The 20,287-nt window shown below is 54.3% G+C and overlaps 1 protein-coding gene across 2 annotated transcripts in view; it reads left to right on the plus strand.

Moving 5' to 3' along the window:
- The window catches only part of UPF1 (UPF1 RNA helicase and ATPase), a 36,269-nt gene extending 16,701 nt beyond the window's left edge, over positions 1-19,568 (plus strand). The window contains exons 4-24 of one of the 2 annotated variants that reach the window (XM_049640288.1): positions 2,430-2,597; positions 2,950-3,130; positions 4,840-5,001; positions 5,652-5,769; positions 5,925-6,023; positions 6,494-6,602; positions 6,772-6,931; positions 7,048-7,166; positions 7,627-7,791; positions 7,893-8,007; positions 8,496-8,639; positions 9,309-9,522; positions 12,222-12,339; positions 13,005-13,161; positions 13,823-13,965; positions 15,106-15,280; positions 15,812-15,893; positions 17,285-17,446; positions 17,582-17,799; positions 18,172-18,294; positions 18,882-19,568. In XM_049640288.1, coding sequence (XP_049496245.1) covers positions 2,430-2,597; positions 2,950-3,130; positions 4,840-5,001; positions 5,652-5,769; positions 5,925-6,023; positions 6,494-6,602; positions 6,772-6,931; positions 7,048-7,166; positions 7,627-7,791; positions 7,893-8,007; positions 8,496-8,639; positions 9,309-9,522; positions 12,222-12,339; positions 13,005-13,161; positions 13,823-13,965; positions 15,106-15,280; positions 15,812-15,893; positions 17,285-17,446; positions 17,582-17,799; positions 18,172-18,291 — 2,929 coding nt within the window. In that variant the 3' untranslated portion in view covers positions 18,292-18,294; positions 18,882-19,568. The remainder of the gene's footprint in view (positions 1-2,429; positions 2,598-2,949; positions 3,131-4,839; positions 5,002-5,651; positions 5,770-5,924; positions 6,024-6,493; positions 6,603-6,771; positions 6,932-7,047; positions 7,167-7,626; positions 7,792-7,892; positions 8,008-8,495; positions 8,640-9,308; positions 9,523-12,221; positions 12,340-13,004; positions 13,162-13,822; positions 13,966-15,105; positions 15,281-15,811; positions 15,894-17,284; positions 17,447-17,581; positions 17,800-18,171; positions 18,295-18,881) is intronic. The other variant, XM_049640289.1, reaches the window with a different exon arrangement.
- Positions 19,569-20,287: the final 719 nt, after the last annotated feature.

Here is a 20,287-nt window from a genome sequence, read left to right on the forward strand (position 1 = left end):
CAAAAGCACAATATAAAATCACGCTAACAAACCTGGTTTTTTCCCTCCTCTGTGACTGGTTTAACTTGAAACAGATGGTGGTGTGTGAATGCCTTAATGTATTTACCCTTGATTTATTCTCTGTGGTTCTTTTTATTATGCAAGTAGGGTTGGCTTAATTCTCGTTCCCAGTTTTTATTTATATTTTTCTGCAAGATGAGCTCCTGGCACGCCCGTTTGTCTTCATTACTGGGTGCCTGGGGAGGATGTTCCCAAGACAGTAATGGGCATCCATGGGAGCCGCTTCCTGAGAAGGCTCCCTCTGGCCTTAGCTCATCGGAGCAGTCCTGAGGCTAATACGGGCCAGATCCTGAATCATCGGATTAAATTAAGTTCACTTGACCGTCGTCTCTGGGCTTCCCTTCCTGCTGTTGATCAGCAGCAGCTGTGACTGGGTCTCTTGTATTTGGGGTGAGACCAGTTTTGTGCTGGTGCTTGGATTCCAGGGAGAGCCCAGTCTGTTTGTCTAGTTCTAGTGATGGGACTCCTTGGTCCCTACCACCAGTGAGGGTCCAGTCCTAGTGGCTTCTCCAGAGGCTGCCATCATGTGTGATAGCTCACTCCTCTGTCGTAGAGAAGCAGAGCAGAGTCTTGTGGGAAATGGCGCCTGGTCTTCGGCAAGAAAGCAGCATTTTCTGGGGTTCGTGTTTTAGAGACATAAAGTGGCAAAACCCCATAGGAAAGTTTATTTGCGCAGAGCCCCCACTCTTCCTGTGTCTTCAGCAGCTGTAGGCCAGGCCTCACCATCTCGTACTGCCTGAGGACAGTGGACAGATCTCGTGTCATCTTAGAGTGAGCAGTGCGAACTGTGAGCTTCTGAGTGAGGCAAGAAAGGGGACTGATGCTTAATTTTTTAAAAAATGTTCCATTTATTTTGAGAGTGAGCACAAGAGGGGGGGGAGGGAGAGAGGGAGGGAGAGAGAGAGAGAGAGAGAGAGAGAGAGAGAATATGAATATCAAGCAGGCTCCATGCTGTCAACACAGAGCCCTTACTCAGGGCTCCATATCACAAACCGTGAGATCATAACCTGAGCTGAATCAAGAATCAGATGCTTAAGCACCTGAGCCCCCCAGGCGTCCCATGGTATTTAATTTTAAAGGTTTGAAAGGAAAAGCATCTTCAGGGTAACCAGTATCATGTCCCATTTTCAGAATGTTCTGGGTAATTTCAGCATTACTGTGATTGCATTAGTTCCTCTCCTGCAGGAAAAGCAATTAAATAAAACTTAGCTGGCAACCCCAGCTTCCGGTCAGCAGAGCCAAGATCAGGGAAGTGAGTGAAAGGCCTCTAAGAGAAAACAGACTCTGTCAGCCAGCACTGCGTGTTTGCATGAGGCCAGATTATAAAGATAATGGGGCAGCCACTGCCTTCAGGGAGCTTCCAGTGTAGGTGGGGTGAGGTGGGTGCAGAAAAGACAGAGGAAATCAGAGTCTGGTAAAATGCCCAGTTGTGTGTGACAGCTTCAGAAAAGTGGATGCTGAGAGCCGTGACGGTTGGTTGGATAATCTGACTAGCTTCATGGGTCCAGAGAGGGTTAGGATGTCAGCTGAAGCTTGCAACAGAAGGGGTTTCCCCGGAGGTGAAGGGAGGGCGGCAGCAGCAAGGCAGGCTGGAAGCCCAGCAGGCGTGCTCAGTGCTCAGTGTCTGACAGGCGTTCAGGTAGCTGGGAGAGCCCAAGGCAGAGCCAAGCACCACTTGTTGGACCCCAAGCAAGGCTGACTTGTCTTAGGGTGGAGTTTGCAAGCCCCGGGTGTAAGCGAGCTCTGTCCCGGAAATGGGAAGGCCACGCGGCAGTAAGGAAAGAGCGAGACAAGCCGGTTTCAGATAGTTCAGTGCCGGCCCTGTGCTTCCTGAGAGTAGCCCTGGGCCCTGCTGCTCCATGTTTTTTACTGTCCTCAGGTTTCTAATATGTTTGGTTATCGAGTTTCCCGGCCTGCAGCAAATTAGGAGGGGCTGTTGCTCCTGGAAGCAGGCACAGTGGCCAGAAGGGGCTACACCGAGAAAGAAGCCTCTCCAAACAGAGAGGAGCGGTGGAAGGGGCAAAACCTCCTGCTTCTCCAGGACAGCAGTCTTGGCCTCAGTGATATGTTCAGTCAGGCCCCATACGTAGGATTTCAGAAAGCAGGAACTAAAAAAAAGAAGCAGGAACTATGTGAAACGTGTTAGGAAAGTTTTCCTTAAAGGCTGTTCAAGTCGGATTGATTTTTACGCTCAGTGGGGAGCCAGTTCAGGGGCGGGCTGGTCCCCTGGGATGCCAGATGGATGAGGTGTGACCGCCCCTGCTAATGGACTGTGAACGGTACCGGAACTTTTAACGGGGGGCTTGAAAATTGGAAGTGGTGAAAAGCCAAACTTTGGGTGTTAACTATTTATCATTTCCTGGTTTCAGCCACATTGTAAATCACCTCGTGAGGGCAAAATGCAAAGAGGTGACTCTGCACAAGGATGGGCCCCTGGGGGAGACAGTTCTGGAGTGTTACAACTGTGGCTGCCGCAATGTCTTCCTCCTCGGCTTCATCCCTGCCAAAGCGGACTCCGTAGTGGTGCTCCTGTGCAGGTGAGGGCGGGGCCCTGATTTGGAGGGGGCGGGGCATTCGGCGCCAGCCGGCCCTATTCTGCCCAAGGGAGAGGTGTGAGCACATTTGCGGGGGAGGGGCTAGTCAGAACTGAGTGTGTTGAGGAACTCTTCTGGGGCGGGTTCTGGTTAAGGCATGAAAACACTTGTGTAAAAGCGGTGTTCTAAGAGTTCAGAGCTCAAGTGCATGGGGAGAGGCAATGTATTATTAACAATTTAAAGGTAATGTGATCACATAATAAAACGTAGGGAACATCATTTTGGGGTGAAAAGTAAGCCTTGGGGGCAGAGGTCATCCTCACCTGGGCTCTCCCTGCCCACGGTGTTTCTGTAGGCAGCCCTGCGCCAGTCAGAGCAGCCTCAAGGACATCAACTGGGACAGCTCCCAGTGGCAGCCCCTGATCCAGGACCGCTGCTTCCTCTCTTGGCTGGTCAAGATCCCTTCTGAGCAGGAGCAGCTGCGGGCCCGGCAGATCACTGCTCAGCAGATCAACAAGCTGGAGGAGCTCTGGAAGGTAAGGGCCTGCTGAGAATGCAAATCTGCCTCAGCACATTTCTGGTCCAGGGGGAGCTGCTGGGAGTGTGTTCAAAACAGGAGATTCTGGAAGGAGCTCAGGAGAGACTGCCCTGTGTACTTGAGTGGCCCCTTGGTAGAAGCCCATGGCCACCTCCTGCCAGGCCTGTGGGGAAGGACAGCTCCGGTTGTTGGAATTTCTCTCTTGTTGCAGAGGGAAAGAGGGTGGGAGAGGGTGAGAGTGGGTAGTGGGAGGGAGGAGGACCAGAACTGTCTGTGGATGGACCTGCTGGGAGGACCCTGGGCCTGGGGAAACAGGACTGTGAGGGTGCTGTACAACCCCGTGGGGCCTGTGATGTGTCAGCCAGGGTGACACCAGGCCAGGGGTGAATGTTCAGGGGGAAAGGGTCCAGGTCACACAGGTCAGAGAGGCAGGGCCTATGGCAGCTGGTGGAGTGAAGGGGAGGGGCTTCCATATTGCGTGGTGGGGTGCCTGCACCGCCCAACAGATCTCCTTCCCAAGGGAAGCCCTTCTCTGCTTCTGGCAGCTTTTATGATAAAATTTCAGTAACTGGGCTAGAAATTTTAATTAGGTACCTGTATAATCTGAAAATTTTTTTTAACGTTTATTTAGTTTTGAGAGAGAAAGAGAGAGCATGAGTGGCAGAGGGGCAGAGAGAAAGGGAGACACAGAATCTGAAGCAGGCTCCAGGCTCTGAGCTGCCAGCACAGAGCCCGATGTGGGGCTCGAACTCACAAACTGGAAGATCATGACCTGAGGCGAAGTCGGACACTCCACTGACTGAGCCACCCAGGAGCCCATATATAATCCAAAATCTTTTTCTTTTTTCAATGTTTTTTTATTTGTTTTTATGAGGGGAGGGAGGGGCAGAGAGAGGGGGAGACAGATGGTCCGAAGCAGGCTCTGCACTGACAGCACAGAGCCCGATGCGGGGCTCAAACTCATGAACCATGAGATCATGACGTGAGCTGAAGTCGAACACTTAACTGACTGAGCCGCCCAGGTGCCCCTAATCCGAAATCTTAAATGTGAATTTATTTTTGAGTGCAAGTCAGAGTATTTCTGCAGTGTCATCTAGCAGGGTACCTTTCTGCTTCGATTTTCAGATTGCCAGATTTATAAACGTTTCCTGTTTATATCCCCACAGCCCAGATACTGTTCTGTCCCGGCCAGGGAAGAGTGTGTTACCCCCGTCGGTGCAGCACAGGGTCAGAAAGAATGGGGGGGGGTGCTCCCCTTTTGTTTACACACCCAGGGAACTAGTGGTCTTTCTTGTACCCCAAAAGAAGTATTTTCTCTCCTAGTTCAGGGGCTAGGCATTGGTTGGAGGATGCGGCCATTTGATGGTATAGGTGCGTCAGGCTGTGTACTTGGGGTGTCATTGCCAATATTCGCCCTGCTGGTGTAGCCCTGGGCAGAGGAGGGTTAGGAGCAATGGCTGAAGTTTGATCAAAGACCCGGGCCAGCGTCTGCCTCCCTGTGCCACATACACTTCCTCATACGAGGGCTCTCCTTGTGGGGTGGACACCACTGACTGCTGGTGCCCTTCTCTGTGTCAGGCCAACGTCGACTCATTCTGAGAGGTCATGGATATGCTCTGTTCTTCCGGTGACTAGTGAGCTCGTGTGTAGTTCCTGTCGTATGTCGGTGAAAATGGGCAAGAACATGGTGTGGCGCTTGTGTTGTAGGAAAATCCTTCTGCCACCTTGGAGGATCTGGAGAAGCCCGGTGTGGATGAGGAGCCGCAGCACGTCCTCTTGCGGTATGAGGACGCCTACCAGTACCAGAACATATTCGGCCCTCTGGTCAAGCTGGAGGCCGACTACGATAAGAAACTGAAAGAGTCCCAGGTGATGTGTGTGCAGGAGGGTTTCGGTCGTTTTAACACAGCGTCTCTCCTAAGGTCTGGGGAGGGCAGTTTCCTCTGCAAACTGCGGACGCTGACGCGGGCTGAGGCACAGTGCCCTGAGAGACAGAACGGTGGATTGAGGGCAGGCGAGGGCGTGACCCTCGGGCAGACGCCCGGTCACTCTGAGCTAAACACCGGCCTGAGTGTTTTCTGATTTAAAATCCAACAAAAATCCCTCACAGTTGGGTTCGCAGCCTTTGCCCACAGCTACGAGAGTCGGACCCGAGGAGCCATGGCACGCTGAGGGCGCTCCTCGTACCAGTTCCACGAAGAACACATAGGAAGTGGGAGCTCCGAGGATCAGCTGTCAGCCTCCTTCTCCCTCTGCAGTTCACAGAGAAGCCGCCTCCAAGAGCAGACATCGTGTGGGGGTCTCCTGGTCAACTTGAGTGGGTTCTGGGGGTCCTAATGGCTTCTCTTCTGGATATGCCCTTGTCGGTGTTTCAGGCTGTTGGGTGCTGCTCGCTGTACCCCGACGTCATGGCTCGTAAGGTTGCCATAGGGCACACACCTGTGGAAACCCAGACACGAGGAGTCCAGGCCTGTGTCTGTGTCTCAGGCTAACAGGGGTCTTATCTTTCATGTGCTCAGACTCAAGATAACATCACGGTCAGGTGGGACCTGGGCCTTAACAAGAAGAGAATCGCCTACTTCACTTTGCCCAAGACTGACTCTGGTAATGAGGATTTAGTCATAATTTGGTTAAGAGGTGATTTTAAGTTTTAAAATATTTGTGACCATAAGTAGCATAAAATTCCTAGTTTCTCCCTTGTAAAGTGTCCCTTAATTTGTTTAAACTCTTCATGGTGGCAGCCTCGGCACATGTTGAAAACGCTAACTTTCTTGTTGTCTTTTTTCTGGAAGACATGCGGCTCATGCAGGGAGATGAGATATGCCTGAGGTACAAAGGGGATCTGGCACCCCTGTGGAAAGGGATCGGCCACGTCATCAAGGTCCCTGATAGTATCCTTTGAGTAAAGAAAGACGAGCTTGTCCTGAGCGCCGCAGATGGAAGAAAGGGCGTCTTGGGCGGCCATGGCTGGAGGTGCCCCTTTGAGGGGAGTTTGCCGCCGAGCCCTTTCTTCAGCTGCACTGAGGGCGTGCGGTCTGCTTCAGACCGGTCAAAGAGCGGCTTTGCCTGAGGCCAGGGTGCTCCCAGCTCTGCACCCCGGGGCTCTGTGGAAGTTCCTTCAGAAGCCCGGCCGGGGTGGGGCCGCTCCGTGCCTGCACTGCCCCAGTGCGCCCAGGGAGGGTGCGGGAGCTGGCTGTAGTGAGCCACACACAGCGGCGTCTGTCCGCGAGCGCCTGGGGCAGCCTGGCCTTCTCTGTTTGGCGCAGAGGAGGGGGCTCTCTCCTCAGTAGCCTAATGAAAAGTCTCCTCAGAAAGGTAAACCCGGCTTTTGACAAAGATGAAACTTAACTCAGTGGCACAGATTATGGCGATGAGATCGCCATTGAGCTTCGGAGCAGTGTGGGCGCCCCTGTGGAGGTGACTCACAACTTCCAGGTGGATTTCGTGTGGAAGTCAACCTCATTTGATAGGTATGTCCACCTCGCCCCCTGCGGGCGCACCTGCCACCTGCTGTGCAGTCGGTCACTTGCTGTTGGCGCAGGCACTGCCTTCAGCACCTGGATGATTCTCTGCATCCCAGAGGGCAAGACTTCACCCGTCTGGGTCGTGCGTGTTGCTGACCCTGAGCTTTCCTTCCAGGATGCAGAGTGCTTTGAAAACGTTTGCTGTGGATGAGACCTCCGTGTCAGGCTACATCTACCACAAACTGCTCGGCCACGAGGTGGAGGATGTGATCATCAAGTGCCAGCTGCCGAAACGCTTCACGGCACAGGGGCTCCCAGACCTCAACCACTCCCAGGTTCTCACTTTTTCAGGGGGGCGGAAGGGGCCTGGCCTGGCCGGCAGAGCCTGCCGGGTGGGTGGCCCTCCACTCGGCGGGGGCGGCTGCAGCCTAAAAGCTGCTTGTGTCTGAAGGTTTACGCTGTGAAGACTGTGCTGCAGAGACCACTGAGCCTGATTCAGGGGCCACCGGGCACGGGGAAGACCGTGACCTCTGCCACCATCGTCTACCACCTGGCTCGGCAGGGCAACGGGTAGGGCTCAGCACGGCCCGAGGTGGAGAGAGGGAGGCCTGTCTGCTAGGCTGCCCGGGGGCTATTTTTTGTATTATTTGTATGAGGTCTGGCCTTTATGGTCGCTTTTAACAAGAAAGCCTGCTGCTCTGGTAAAGGCGGTGGATGGGTTGACGTATCCTGAGTTTTGTGCCTGTGTGCTTCGAGGGGCTTTGAAAGTCTTCACGGTGCAGACGGGAGGGTGAGGATGCGGGACCCAGTAGCACTGCTGCGCGAGAGAAGTGTAGAAACCAGGTGGGTACAGGACGCTCCGCAGACCGGTCGGGTTTTGTAGCTCCTTCAGCTTTGTTCACTCCTGGCGTTAGTCTTAGATTGCGAGCGGGTTCCACTACCTGTGATTCAGAAGGCCAGTGCTGGCAGTTGGCGTTTCCTGAATTTCCCCTGGGCGAGTCCTGAGACGTCTGTTCACGTTGTGTTGAAGGCCCGTGCTCGTCTGTGCTCCGAGTAACATAGCTGTGGATCAGCTGACTGAGAAGATCCACCAGACTGGGCTGAAAGTCGTGCGGCTCTGCGCGAAGAGCCGTGAGGCCATTGATTCCCCGGTGTCATTCCTGGCCCTGCACAACCAGATCAGGAACATGGATAGGTGGGTGTTGAGCCGCCTGCCTCGAGCGTGGTGCTTCTCCCGCGTGCGGGCCCTGGCAGCGCCTGCCTCCTGTGCCCGCTCACGTGTTGCTGTGCCTCCAGCATGCCGGAGCTACAGAAGCTGCAGCAGCTGAAGGATGAGACTGGGGAGCTGTCCTCTGCCGACGAGAAGCGGTACCGGGCCCTGAAGCGCACCGCCGAGCGGGAGCTGCTCATGGTGAGCTCTTACCTGTGGGGTGGTGTCGTGTTCGGTTTGGCTGTGGGAACTGTTTGAGTTTGCCAAGCGTAGGATGGCATCTCCAGGTCAGGTTTTTTGTGGTTTTTTTTTTTTGCTTTTGAGAGAGAACTTCCATACCTCCCGTATTTACCTTCACTGTGGTTGTGCACCTTGGCCGGGAGGTGGGTCTGCAACATTCTCCTGCTCTTTTTTAACAAACTAAGGTTTCCCTGGCTCTGCATTGCCTCTCAGAGGCTGTCTTGAGGCACAGAACCATTTCTGTGCTGAGGGGTTATTCTGATGAAGTTCACCAACTTAGGATCTCAAAAGTTAGTGTCCCTGCAGCCTAGACCTAGAGATTGTTTGGGTGGGACAGCCTGTTGCCATAGGTGTCAGGGTTGGGGGGTGGTCCGTGTCCTGTCCCTTCTGCCCTTTGGGGCCTGGCAACATTTACTGTGCCCTGAGGCCTCGCCTGCTCTCATTTCCAGAATGCAGATGTCATCTGCTGCACGTGTGTGGGTGCAGGGGACCCGAGGCTCGCCAAGATGCAGTTCCGCTCCATCTTAATTGACGAGAGCACCCAGGCCACCGAACCAGAGTGCATGGTCCCTGTGGTTCTTGGCGCCAAGCAGGTGGGCCATGTCACGTTCGCTGTAGTCCTGTTTGAAAACCAGTGGCTATTCTCTTGTTCGGTTTCATGTAAATTTCAGTGCTGGAGGTTTATTTTTGGTAATGCTCTGTAATGCCATATGATGTCCTGGCAGAGCAGAGGGATGCGTGGAGGGTCCGCTGAGGGGTTCTTGGAAAGATGGGTGACACAGAGAGCTCTTTGGGTCCAAGTGCATGTCTGTGTGTCTCATATACAGGTCTCCCCCACCGTCCAAGAGTAAAGAATTCCCTTGAAGCCCCTCATAAGCCAAAATGGGATAAAGTGAAGAACATCCCCGCTTTCCAAAAATTCGCATTACACCATTCTGCTTTTACAAAAGGCCCGTGTTAGTTCCTGTTTTTGACAACCAAAATAAATTGGCAGAGGATTTGTGCTTTTACGGAAAAAGCCATTACCATACTAACGTGGTCTTTTGTGAAAGAGAGGTGGCATAACACGAACCTTTTTGGGAAAGCCTGGATACCTGTATGTGGCGGCAGGTTTTCTGGCGCCTGGTCAGATGGTACTGCTTGAATTCGCGCGGCTGGGTGGTTGTGTCTCAGGGCCCCTCAGGGCCCCTTAGTACCCCGTGAGTGGGTGTCTAGGCGGTTTCGTACTTGAGCTCCTCACCTGTGTGGGCTTCTCGCCACAGCTCATCCTCGTGGGCGACCACTGCCAGCTGGGCCCTGTGGTGATGTGCAAGAAGGCCGCCAAGGCTGGACTGTCCCAGTCGCTCTTCGAGCGCCTGGTAGTGCTGGGCATCCGTCCCATCCGCCTCCAGGTCCAGTATCGGATGCACCCAGCGCTCAGTGCCTTCCCGTCCAACATCTTCTACGAGGGCTCTCTTCAGAACGGCGTCACCGCAGGTAGTGCTCGGCCCACAGTGGGGCCTGGGGTGACGGAACCTGTTGTCACTGCCTACCCGGCCTTATGTGCTGATCGCTTGTGTGTAGGGGGCACCTCAGAGAGGCACAGTGGTCAGAGGGACAGGATGTCGTCCACTCTGGAGTATGGGATGTCCTTGGGGTGTGGGCGAGGGGAGCTCATGTCCTTGCAGAATGCAGTCACTGTCTGAGAGTTCACACCCGGGGGCTTATCACACAGCAGGCAGAAGAGGAGATGGCAGAGCTGACGGCCCCTCTAACTCCTTGCCCTGTTGAGGTTCTCAAAGCCCAGGCCCCAGGAGCTCACGGCACTGAAGTCCGAACTACTCTCATAGTAACACTGAGGCGTCACGTGCCCTTTTACCGTGCTGACACTGGTGCTGAGGGTGCAGGAGCAACCCTGGAGGGCTGGCCGGTGCCTCAGCATGAGTGGGGACAGTGCTGCCAGCCAGCCTGTGGCTTCAAGGAAAACAGTTGACAGTATTTACCACCAGCGATAAAACCTGAGGGTTCAAATGAAAATCAGAGTTTTGGAAATCTCCTGTCCCTGTCCTGAGCTGACCAAGTCTTCTCAATGCTGAGAAGCTTTTCTGATGAGATCTGTGGTGGTGACAAATGTCTGTGAAGACTGTAAATCTTTAGGAGCTCTGCTTGACTTGGTGAGCAAGTACTTCCCATTTGACAGCCAGCAGGGGTGTTACAAAGTCAAAGGCCATCCTGAGGGCACGGCGGAGGAGAAAGGCTCTCTTGTCACCATTCTGCAGGGTAACCTCCTGTCCAGCTTTGGTGTGGAATCTTGCAGAACTCCACAGTTGTGGAGAAAGTTCTGAGACACTCTTCCCTTTCCCAGCTGCATGCATCTGTGAGGCCTGATCGCCCTACTGCAAGGGCTCACGGGAGACTGAGTACGGAAGCAGAGTCAGCTGAATTGTGAACTGAGTAGCAAAACCTCAGAGATAATATTAGCAGGACATACTACTTTTCGTTAAAAATATTTTTGCTAATGTGTTTAAAGGAATTTGTATTTTATATTTCTAGGTTTCAAAATACAGTAAATGTCAGTAGATACAACCCATGGAATTGGGAGCTGTTTGCATTCCTCACCTTTTCAGAATGTAAACGGGCCCTGAGACTGGCGTTCTTAATGTCTGGTTAATGCCGCAGCCTGCCCTGTCGGCCTTGTCTGGCCTGCTGTGGGGGTGAGGTGGAGGCTGAAAGCGCACGCCTGACCAGGGCCGTGCAGCCACTGCACAGTACAGCCCTGGGAGTTGATGGTGCTGTTATTACTACCGTCACCGTGAGACTTAGAACATCACTGGTCCATTGGGTGGTGGGGCTAGGAAAGGCCAGGCCAAATGGAGCTTGTTTGCAATTTGACAGTAGCTGGGAGAGCCATCACTTAGCTCTCATTCAGGCCCTTGCCGGCCCTGCTCTGCCTCCTTCCGTGGCATTGGCTTTGTGGGGTAGAGGGAGTGGGAGTGGTGGTTCCCTGCTGTGTCCTCTGTGCCCAGCACGTAGTCAGCACCCAGTAAAGCTCATGTTTTTAACTTCATTGAAGTGTAAAGAAGTGCCCAAATCCTAAGTGCCTAGCTTAGCGAGTTTCCACTGAGTGAACACTCTTGTATGATTAGCTTCTGAACCCCAAACACAACCTGACCATCTTCCAGGAGCCCCGTTGGGCCCTGAGGTGATCCCTGTCCAGGGCAGTGCTGGCACCAGCCCAGACCCATTCTTGGAGTGGCCTGACATCAGCTGTGGCAGGAGCATTTGCACTAAGACTGGCAGGCGCTATAGAGCGGCCCCTGCCCCCACCACCCTCCGTGGTTAAATGCTTGCCAGCAGCCCCTGGGCTAATGAGCCACCAAGCTAGCCAGTTGGCTCCTGGATGTGATCTCTTTCTCAGCTTGACACAAAGGGGGTCATTGATCTTAGGCTGTTTGGATGCAAAAGTAACATTTTTCTCATGCTGATCTGTTGATTAGATGCAGCTCCAAAGTTCCCAAAGGGATGGGTGGGGTATATGAACGGACAAGCCAGTTTTTAAGATTAAAAGGAAATGTTTAGGACCCAGAATGGCCAAGGTGAACGTGAAGACCACAGTGAAGGCGCTGGCTTAACACTATCAGATGTCACAAGTTACTGCAAAACTGCAGTTGCCAGGATACTGTGGACATAGTGCCCAAGACAGAGTCTGGGGGCAGACTCACCCATCATAGACCTTGATCTGTGACGGGATGAGGTGGACTCGACCGTGTCATCCACAGAGGCCCATTGTAGGGGCTTATGAATCCTTTAAGGCACTGCAGTGAAGCTTCCAGATGAAAATAATATTTTTGTGGCCCTGAAGTAGGCAGAGGTTTCTTAAACAGGCCACAGAAAGCACCAACCAGTGAGATCTGTTCAGTGGGTAAGCTGGCTTTGTGCATCAGGCAGCTGGGTGTTGGTATGCATGGCTTCACTGCATCCTGGGTGTTTGGGGGCAGTGGACCCGACCCACTCTGATGGCCTCCCCAGGGTCCCACGGACCAGGAGCTCCTGCCCGGGGCTGCTGCTTCCTGTTCCATCATGTACCTCTGACTGTGCTGTCACGGTCTCTGCGTTGCTCCATTTGTGCTCAGTCCAGATAGGCTGTGGCTTTTTTCTCTAATGTGGAGTGTTGCCTCTTCCCTCCCTGATGACAGCGGATCGAGTGAAGAAGGGGTTTGACTTCCAGTGGCCCCAACCTGATAAGCCAATGTTCTTCTACGTGACCCAGGGCCAAGAGGAGATCGCCAGCTCAGGCACCTCCTACCTTAACAGGTAAGCAGACTCAACTGTGGCGTTTACAAGCTTCGTTGGTAGCTTGGCACGTGGCCACTCACCACTTGCTAACGTGTTCATTTCTTAACCCAGTGCTAAAACTTGCCCTTGCCCTCCTTGTCCTCATTCTGTTTGGACACCTACACCAACATCTTATTTCCATCTTGCACTTTCAGTATGTATTTTTTCTATTGAGCAGATCTTCCTTTCTTTCTTTTAAAGAATTGTATAATTTTATTTTTTATCATCTCTCGGCCTTTTGGCTAAGATCAAGTGTAATTTCATTTTTTAACATCTGTTTATTTTGAAAGAGAGTGTGCACAAACAGGGGAGGGGCAGAGAGAGAGGAGAGAAAGAATCCCAAGCAGGCTCTGCACTTTTCACGCAGAGCCCTACAAGGGGCTCGATCCCACAAACTGAGATCGTGACCTGGGCAGAAATCAAGAGTCGGGTGCTTGACCGAGCCACCCAGGCACCCCTGTTGAGCAAATATTTCTAAGCCCACGTGTGAGCCTTTTCTCTCCCCTTGTGACTCCCTTGGTAAATGATGTGCGCCGGACAGGGCCTTCACAGGGCCACCCTGGAGGTGGGACTTGTCCCCATACCTCCCACAGCCTCAGGAGCCCACCGGTACAGCCCAGGAACTGAAAGGCTAATTTTCGTAGGACGGAAGCTGCAAATGTGGAGAAGATCACCACGAAGCTGCTAAAGGCGGGTGCCAAGCCTGACCAGATCGGCATCATCACACCCTATGAGGGCCAGCGCTCCTACCTGGTGCAGTACATGCAGTTCAGCGGCTCCTTGCACACCAAGCTCTACCAGGTGCACACCTGATCGGGTCTGTTGGGTCCCCACATAGGAGCTGACCTTGACCTGATCTCCTGGCCCGGGAGTGTGAACTGGCATAGTTTTGTGAAGGCGCCAGGTTCCCTCAGGTTATTCTCAGGATAGTTTTCAGAGCAAAACTTAAAATAATCCCAGGTTGAACACTGTAGTGTAGTTGTTAGCATTATTAGCCTTACAGTGGATATTACATAGTCGTGAAAACGCTGTTCACTGTTGTGTCAGCTCCTAGATAAAACCTCCAGAATACAGGACAAGATAATTATTTCTCTGTGTGGAAGTGAACTAAAATGCAAAGTAAGACAAGCGGTCTCTCTTCTGTTAACTTGGGTACAGTCTAACGTTTTTTGTGATAGGCATGTATGCTTTCATTATTGGGAAACAAATTGCCAAGGTTAAAAAGACAACCAAAGCACAGGAAGGCTAGGAGAGTGGGGCTGGGGACTGGGAAGGCCCAGTGGGAGCAGGCCTAGCCAAAGGGACCCCCTCCTTGCTCCCCAGAGGTGCACTGAGCAGGGGGCTCTGCAGGCTTTGGGTCCCAGGCTTACTGGTGGGATGGGACGGTGCGTCTCAACACAGTTCACACAGTCTGAGGGTCCTTGAAGGCAGCCAACTGACTATGACCATGTGTCCCTTGTAGGAGGTGGAGATTGCCAGTGTGGACGCGTTCCAGGGACGAGAGAAGGACTTCATCATCCTTTCCTGTGTGCGAGCCAACGAGCACCAAGGCATTGGGTTTTTAAACGACCCCAGGCGGCTTAATGTGGCTCTGACCAGAGCAAGGTATGGAGGACTAAGTCCCCTTGGACCTTGCCAGTGGTCGGGTGCCTCGTTCCTGCCATGGGAGTTCTTCAGATGGACTTTTCCCTTGGAATCTGGAGCTGGGAGGGTCCACCCGAGAGCTGATCCTTGCCTGGTCGTCCTCTTCCTGTGATTAGTCCTCACATCACACCCTTACAGGGCGGGGTGGGGCTTTAGCAGCCTGAGGTCAGAGCACTCACAAGCAGCAATCTAGAAAGAATGCCTCCCTGCAAGACACTTTTGTTTATTGTCCTGTTGGGTTTCTGTGGCCTCAGTTTTGTGGGACGTGTCATCTCGGCCCTTTTGACCTAAGATCAAAACGCAGTAGCATGGGTTGTGTCCCTGTAGAGACTTTTAATCCATGAAATCTAATCTTTTGGTCCTGGAGTGTAACCTTTTTTGAAACAGTGATGATAGCAGAGGGCACCCAGAGAATTAGGTGGCCTCCTGTGTCACCCTTGAGTAAAACCAGACCACAGCTGCCCTCATACGTTGGTTCCTTCCCCTGTCAGGCAGGGTATCTTGGTTTTTGTCTGTTACCCCCCTCCCCCCTTCTAAGGTGCTCTCGTTTGGTGGCCAACAGTGGGGGTCCAAGTTCAACTTGGGGGTCTTGCCACGGCTAGGTGAGGGTGAGCATCTGCCAGAAGCCAGGCCCTGGCTTGGGTGTTGAGTTCCATGCCCCAGCTTGTCAGGGTTCCTGAGGCCACAGAGTCTGCTGGGACTGCCGATAACTTCCCAGGAGGCCGACTTATGGCTGCGGAGAGACTCGTCTGTGAGCTCATCTGCTCATTGTTGTGTTTTGACATCTGGATTCCTTAGAAACTGCCTGCAGATCTATCCAGTGCACTGTTGGCAGCTTGCAGGGTGGGCTCCATTGCCAGGTCACCATGACCAGCAACCTACCTGTCCATCCCCAGGCCTCACATTGGGCACTGTCACAGGCAGGCCAGGCGTCTGGGGAGGGATTTAGTCGGTGGGATGAGAGGAGAGCGGCCTGGGCTTGGCTCCTCTCACCTTGGATGTGGATTTTGAGTTTGTTCAGTCTCTCCTCACTGTTCTTCGTGGTGTTCTGCTCACCGTGCAGAACCCTGAACACCGCGTTCTTGGGCCCACACCTTGCAGGTATGGGGTCATTATCGTGGGCAACCCAAAGGCCTTGTCCAAGCAGCCGCTCTGGAACCACCTGCTGAACTACTACAAGGAGCAGAAGGTGCTGGTGGAGGGGCCCCTGAACAACCTTCGGGAGAGCCTCATGCAGTTCAGCAAGCCCAGGAAGCTGGTCAACACCATCAACCCGGTGAGCACTGGCTGCGGGTGGCCAGAAAGGGGTGGAGGAAGACTGTGCCAAGAACCCCCTTCTCCCCAGGCCGGTGTCCTGGCACATGGTAATGGGCAATGGCAGGTATGACCTGTAGTAGGTGTGAGCCGAGGGTGAACACACGTGTGTGTGTACTGGAGTGATCACGCTGGCCTTTGCCCCAGAGCTCTCCCGGCCCAGGTCTCACAAGCATTCTTAGGCCTGTTTGGACATAGCCTTTAGGGATGCAAAGTCATGGGTGGCGCCTAGGAGTTGAACACAGGCAGTTAGGAAACCTTGTGAAGCCGGGGTGCTCTGGGGGACTTAGAAGCGGTGATGCTGCTTGATGTGAAGCCTGGAGACAAACATTCAGCACCAAAGGCCAGATCTGTGGAGGAGGGGTGGGCAAGGCCCAGCAAGCCTCAGCGTTGGCCTAGTCATGGCCTGGAAGGTGGCCAAGCCATCACATCTTCAGAAAGTTCTTCCTTGTGTCAAGGTGATAAATTCCTCACCTATCTAAACCCTTTGCAGGGAGCCCGCTTCATGACAACAGCCATGTATGATGCTCGGGAGGCCATTATCCCAGGATCAGTCTATGATCGGAGCAGCCAGGGTGAGTCTGCTCTGTGGGGGGGACCACACTGCCCTGTGGATGTTGATCATTCCCACGCCTGCACCTTTTGGCTCGGTCACTCCTGGGGTGATCTCCCAAACCTCAGTCCACAGAAACCTGCCTGATGAAGAGAGTTCCTTCTTGCTTTCCCTTGCCTGAAATCAAAGAATTGGTCTTTGTCCGTTTCTAAATACAAAATGTTTTTTAAATACCATAGCTCTGCCTTGTAGAGGTCTCCAGGCAAATACTGTAGCGCTGCCCGTTTGCTCCCGTGCCGCAGGCCACAGCGCTCCCCACCCACCCCGCCGTTTGCTCACCTCCTCAGCGGGAGGGGCACTCCTGCAGCACCTCCAGGCCCCCCACGGTCTTGGTTCTGGTTTCACTGCCTTCCCCAAGTTTCTGCTTGTTTTCTCAGACTGCTCTCTTGTGTGGGGTCTCTGTGTCCTAAGGCTGAGCCTTAACTCTTGCTGCATGGAGTACCTCCTCTTGCTGGAGCCAGTGTCTAGATCGTTCCCATTCATTCCCCGGGTCCCTGCTTCCTGGGACGCTTCCCTGCACCAGTCTCTACAGAAGGTGACAGCCTCGCCCAGGTGCTTGGGGCCACATGCCCGCATTTTACATTGAGCCTTGTCCCCTCATGTACTCACTGGCCATCCTGGGGCCAGGTATGCCCTAGCAGCTGGTCTTGTGTGAAGTGGGCGAACCCCCTTTCCTCGCTTGCCTGTTAACTCCGATTGCTGGGTTCAGGTGACAAATCTCATTGGCACATCCAGTGAGTTGTCGTGTAGTTGAGGGTACTCTGGGCCCATCCTTCGTCCTTGAGCGCACTGTGGGCCCAGCTGAGGCTCTCGACCCTTGGGGGCAGACCAGAAGGTCACATTCTCGTGCCTCAGCAGCTCACTTTGGCTCCCCAGCCCCTAGGGCAGCTCTGTGCAGATTGGGACATCCCTAGCCTTGGGGGTACCGGGGGGCCTTTGCCTTCGTAGGATCCACTAGTCTGTCAGCTCCGGGGTTTTCCGTGGAGTGGTGGAGACGGGGGTGCGTGTAATACGAATAAAAAGTTTGCCCTACAAAGGACTCTTTTTTTTCCCCCCCAGTTGGAAATGAAGTGTAGTTTGGATGCTTGTAAGCCATTGATTCTCCAAATCCCGTGAGAGAAAAGCTTGTTCCCAGGAGCCAGCCCCAGGGAGGCTATCGAGAGTGGGGGTTGAGTTGTGAGATTCTGTATCAGGTGGCCTCGTTACAGGACCTCACGAAGAAATGCTGTGGCAGTCAGAGCAGTGACAGGACAAGATGGACATTCCGACCATTCCGACTGCCATTTGGGGGCCAGGCAATAGGCTCGTTTGGATATGGCCAGTGACACCTGCTGTCTACCTTGTGTCTTGCAGGCCGGCCCTCAAACATGTACTTCCAGACCCACGACCAGATCGGCATGATCAGTGCGGGACCCAGCCACGTGGCTGCCATGAACATTCCCATCCCTTTCAACCTGGTCATGCCACCCATGCCACCACCAGGGTATTTTGGACAAGCCAACGGGCCAGCCGCAGGTGAGCGCGCCAGGCAGCAGCACCGAGGACAAAGCGCATTGGTGTCGGAGTTTGTTCACATCTGGGCTTTGAGCGGTTGGGCCGGTCTGTCAGGTGCAGACCTCCTTCAAGGAACCCTGGACTGCTGTCTTTCAGGCCGGGGTACCCCAAAAGGCAAGACTGGTCGTGGGGGGCGCCAGAAGAACCGCTTTGGGCTCCCTGGACCCAGCCAGACGAATCTCCCCAACAGCCAGGCCAGCCAGGATGTGGCATCACAGCCCTTCTCCCAGGGCGCCCTGACACAGGGCTACATCTCCATGAGCCAGCCCTCCCAGATGAGCCAGCCCGGCCTCTCCCAGCCCGAGCTGTCCCAGGTGAGCCAGCAGCAGAGAAGTCAGGACAGTCGGAAGGAGCCCTCCCCATATGCAGACCTCACACGCTCCCCTCTAGCGGCCTGAGCACGCCTCTCAGAAGGATGGCCTCCTACGTATCCTACCCTTGGCAGGGGGTACTGTGGGGTCTGGAACATTACCTCTCCGATCTTGTCTTAAGCGGTGGTTCGGGTTACCTGTGTTCTGTCAAAAGGTAACCAGTGTGGGTCCTGTGCCGCTTAGGCTTCAGAAGCGAGCTGCCCAGATCCTTCTCTGGGGCTGGTGAGGGGCCAGACATGGAGCAGGTTCTTGCGGCTGCAAGGATTTTAGCACATCCTCTGCTCGGGTGCTTATTTCCCCAACTTTGTTTTTCAGGACAGTTACCTTGGCGATGAGTTTAAGTCACAGATTGATGTGGCGCTGTCGCAAGACTCCACGTACCAAGGGGAGCGGGCGTACCAGCACGGCGGAGTGACAGGGCTGTCCCAGTACTAGAAGGCAAGCTGATCCCTGCAGGAGGTCGTCACCAGTAACTGGATTTGATGGGAGATTTGGGAAATGCGTGGGAGGGCTCTCAAGACCCCCAGAGGCCAGCTTGTCCTTTGAACTGTCATTTTCTCTCCCTGTACATCTGCTCATGGCAGTGGGAGGATGGGAGCTTCATACACACGTCTCTGCATCATAGTCCCTCCTGAGAGAGTCCTAGAACTCAGCGAGGAAGGGCTGGATGTGGGAGTCCTGGCGGAGGGGCACCTCTGCAGGAGGGCCTTCCGGGTTCCTTGAAAGCCCTGTCATATGGTTCCCCTGACTGTGGCGTGACCAGAGCTGGGCGAGCATGGGCCCGGTCCCCTATCCGTGCATGTGCTGGGGAGGTGGGGTGCTGGTGCCGCTGACAGAGGAGGCCCCTTAAACTCTCGGCTTCCTTCTCTCTGGGTGGGGAGTCACTAGTCTGGGCACCCAGCTTCTGAGGTTCCGCTTCACGGGTGCAAAGGGAAGTGGGGGGAAGAGCCCCGCACCTTCTAGCTGCCCAGCTGCGTGGGGCTCTGCCTTCTCTGACGGCCCCTTGCCTCCCTCCCTCCCCACAGGTGGCGGCGGAAGAGCTAAGCTATGTGGCTTAGTCCATCAGCATCTTATTCTGGGTAATAAAAAATAAAAATAAATGGATACCTGTTTTCCACTGCTAAAACTGAAGCACCACTGTGAGCAACAGGAGAGGGAGAGGAGCACCCGAGGGAGAGAGGAGCCCGAGACAGAGCGAGCGCCCACTGCTGGCCCGCGGCGGCGAGGAGAAGGAGAAGGGAGAGCGGGAGGCGGGCGGCCACGGAGGACCGCCCGCCAGCGAGCCCTGCCAGCCCCGCTCGCCAAGGAGGCCCAGCGCTCGCCGCGTCCACACCTGGGTCTGCGACCAGGGCGGAGGGAGGAAGACCCTCATCTCAGAGTAGCCCTTTCCTCTGTTCTTTTCTTTCTGTTTCTCTTTTATTGAAAGGGGACTACGTTTTAGCAGGAAAAACTTCGCATTTCTGTGCCGAGCAGGCTCCTTGCTGGGGCGGCCATGCCGGGAGAGCCCCGAGGAGGTGTGGGTTCTGTCCACACCAGCTCTGAAACTGCCCTGGTCACGCTGCCTGTGTTCTAAGAGGGTTTCATTTAAAGAAAACACGGTGTTTTGGGTTTTTCTGTTTGTTTTTTAAAGATTCTTTCAAAGGAGTACTGAAAAACATACTTTCCTGAGTTTGTCTCTCAAATCTTAGTGGTGGACCTGGAAGATGTGAGAAGCTTCCAGGAACGAAGTTTAAACAAGCCAACACATCTCAAGATTAGGATCAACACCTGTGACGGGATCGCGAGGAGGATTTTTGTTTTCAGTTTTAGCTTCCGGCGGCTTCTCCCTGCACGTCAGGGCGGTGAGAGAGCACCGTCTCGTCCCGGGCCAGGCAGCCCCAGTCTCCGCTGGACTCTGAGAAGCAAAGTGCTTCCTACACGCGGTGGACTCGCGCCCCACCCTGGGAGGGGCCTTGGGCAGGACTGGCTGTGAGGCCAGAGGGTGAGGAGGTGGCTATTCTCTGGCCAGTGGCTTCTTCCCTAGGGTCCTTCCTGAGGATTTGATGGAAGACAGCAGCAGCCAAGAGGACCCATCCCCAGGGAGGCACCCACGGTCCCCGTGGCTGGTTAGACACGCTGAGTGCCCCACTCACCCTGTTCTCCACCCCACCCTCCAAGTTGGGAGCCCCTCTACCTGTGGGCACAGGTGTGATAGGGTGGAGTGATTTCTGCTTTTGGGGGGCGGGGGGGAAGGAGCATGTATCAGAAATAGGTTGGTTCTGTGCCGAGGGGGCTTGGGCCACAACACAGGAAGTTACTGTAGCTGGGAGAGCCACCCCCAGCTCCTTGCGCACCACGGTGGGGTAGTACTGTCTCCCTGGCAACCACCTATTTGGGGACCATTCCCTGCCTATCCAGGCCCTGGTGACCCTGCCCCCCCCCCCCCCCCCCC

Source organism: Panthera uncia, chromosome A2 (assembly GCF_023721935.1).
Source record: "Panthera uncia isolate 11264 chromosome A2, Puncia_PCG_1.0, whole genome shotgun sequence".
In the NCBI taxonomy this organism is placed as follows: domain Eukaryota; kingdom Metazoa; phylum Chordata; class Mammalia; order Carnivora; family Felidae; genus Panthera; species Panthera uncia.